General features: G+C 43.4%; 1 protein-coding gene across 1 annotated transcript; it reads left to right on the top strand.

Moving 5' to 3' along the window:
- Positions 1–401: 401 nt before the first annotated feature.
- On the top strand, positions 402–1,719 carry LOC119591522 (sodium channel protein para-like). Its single transcript, XM_037940271.1, has one exon. It carries the CDS (start codon positions 616–618, stop codon positions 1,561–1,563), a length of 948 nt encoding a protein of 315 aa, XP_037796199.1. The 5' UTR covers positions 402–615; the 3' UTR covers positions 1,564–1,719.
- Positions 1,720–1,976: the final 257 nt, after the last annotated feature.

Below are 1,976 nucleotides of genomic sequence, written 5' to 3'. Positions count from 1 at the left end.
ATCCACCCCTATCTCTCTTGGATGCAGATGTAGGCCTACACATAAAACATCAGGTCATGCAGTATTTATAGTGTGTTTTTTGTTCTTTTTACTGGAGCCAATTGAGAGATTAATATGCTTAAGAAATGCCTCCTTATTTTGCTTATCCAAGATGAGACATTTGTTATTTTGAAGAATGACGATCAGTTTTGTAAGCCTGGTAATTTTAAAGCATGAGTTAGATTTTCTTCTGAGTATTTGCAATGCATATTCATATCGAGATCATTATCTGAGTAGCACAATATGGTATCGATTTTATTTTTTATTTACAATAGTCATTAACATAGCAGGCTTAATTACTCTAGCATGATAATGCATTCGATTATAAATTCCATATCTTGTCTTATGGTTAGAAATCCATTTGATTCTTTCCCATTTCAATGAATATGACATTACGACTTATACTATTGGATTACTAATTGCTTTCTTCGTCCAGGTCTGGTGCTGAAGGACATCATAGAACGCTACTTCGTGTCCCCGACGTTGCTTCGAGTGGTCCGCGTGGCGAAGGTGGGCCGAGTCCTGCGTCTAGTGAAGGGAGCCAAGGGCATCCGAACGCTCCTCTTCGCCTTAGCCATGTCCTTGCCCGCGCTCTTCAACATCTGTCTGCTGCTCTTCTTGGTTGTATTTATCTTTGCAATCTTCGGCATGTCATTCTTCATGAACGTCAAACACACTGGGGGCTTGGACTCTGTTTACAACTTCGAGACGTTCTTCCAGTCTTTCATTTTGCTGTTCCAAATGATGACGTCAGCTGGGTGGAGTGATGTACTTTCTGGCATTATCAATGAGAGGAACTGCCGGCAGCCTAATCCAGAGACCGGCGATCCTGGTAACTGCGGTAACCAAGCTATCGGTATAGGCTACCTAATGGCCTACCTGGTAATGACCTTCCTTATCATTATCAACATGTACATCGCTGTCATCCTCGAGAATTACTCCCAAGCAACAGAAGACGTGGAAGAAGGTCTCACCGACGATGACTACGATATGTACTATGAGATCTGGCAGCAGTTTGATCCCAAAGGCACACAGTTTATCGAATTCTCCACTCTCTCACAATTTTTGGATGTACTAGAGCCTCCCCTTCAGATTCACAAGCCAAACAAGTACAAAATCGTGTCAATGGATATCCCCATTTGCAAAGGAAACCTTGTATTCTGCGTTGATATCCTTGATGCATTGACTAAGGACTTCTTCGCTCGTAAAGGAAACCCAATTGAAGACTCTGGGGACATAGGTGAAGTAGCACCGCCTACAGACAGGCCTGGTTACGAACCAGTGTCCTCAACGCTATGGCGTCAACGTGAAGAATATTGCGCTCGACTAATACAACAAGCGTGGCGCAAACACCGTCAGCATAAAGACCTCTCCTCACTCTCTGGAGCTGATTCCCAAGAAGACTTCAAGCAAGCAGATACCGCCGTCCTGGTGGAAAGTGATGGATATATAACAAAAAACGGCCATAAGGTGGTGATTCACTCGCGATCACCATCGTTGACGTCACGGTCCACAGATGTGTGACTGAAAAAGGCGAGTAAATAAGTTGTTGCTTTTTATCTACTAAAAGGAGCCAGTTGTGAACAGCTTTATCGAAAGGCTATTGGCACACAGTCGTTTGCTAAGTGAAAAAAGCTCGACTAGAGGTCCAACAAGGCTCTGATATTAAATATATGTAAATCCGCCGTTAACGAAGTTAACCTCGTTGGTGTTGGCGGTTAGGCCATTCTTGCTCGGGAACACTTCACTCCTAATGCCGTGTTGTTTAAGTTTACAGTCCAACTGTCCTCATCAGCTTCCCGATCTTCGAGTGCCGCGCCCTCTGTGCAGATATTACTGGCCTAAGTGATTCACTATATGTTTATTTTTGTATTTAACATTCTGAATGATTATTAGGCCCTAATTACCCGTCTTGGTACTGCTGCTGGGTTCAAGTG

This window comes from Penaeus monodon, chromosome 28, assembly GCF_015228065.2.
Source record: "Penaeus monodon isolate SGIC_2016 chromosome 28, NSTDA_Pmon_1, whole genome shotgun sequence".
NCBI classification, from domain to species: domain Eukaryota; kingdom Metazoa; phylum Arthropoda; class Malacostraca; order Decapoda; family Penaeidae; genus Penaeus; species Penaeus monodon.
The sequence above is the reverse complement of the archived record's forward strand: the minus strand, read 5'-3'. Positions and strand labels throughout refer to the sequence as shown.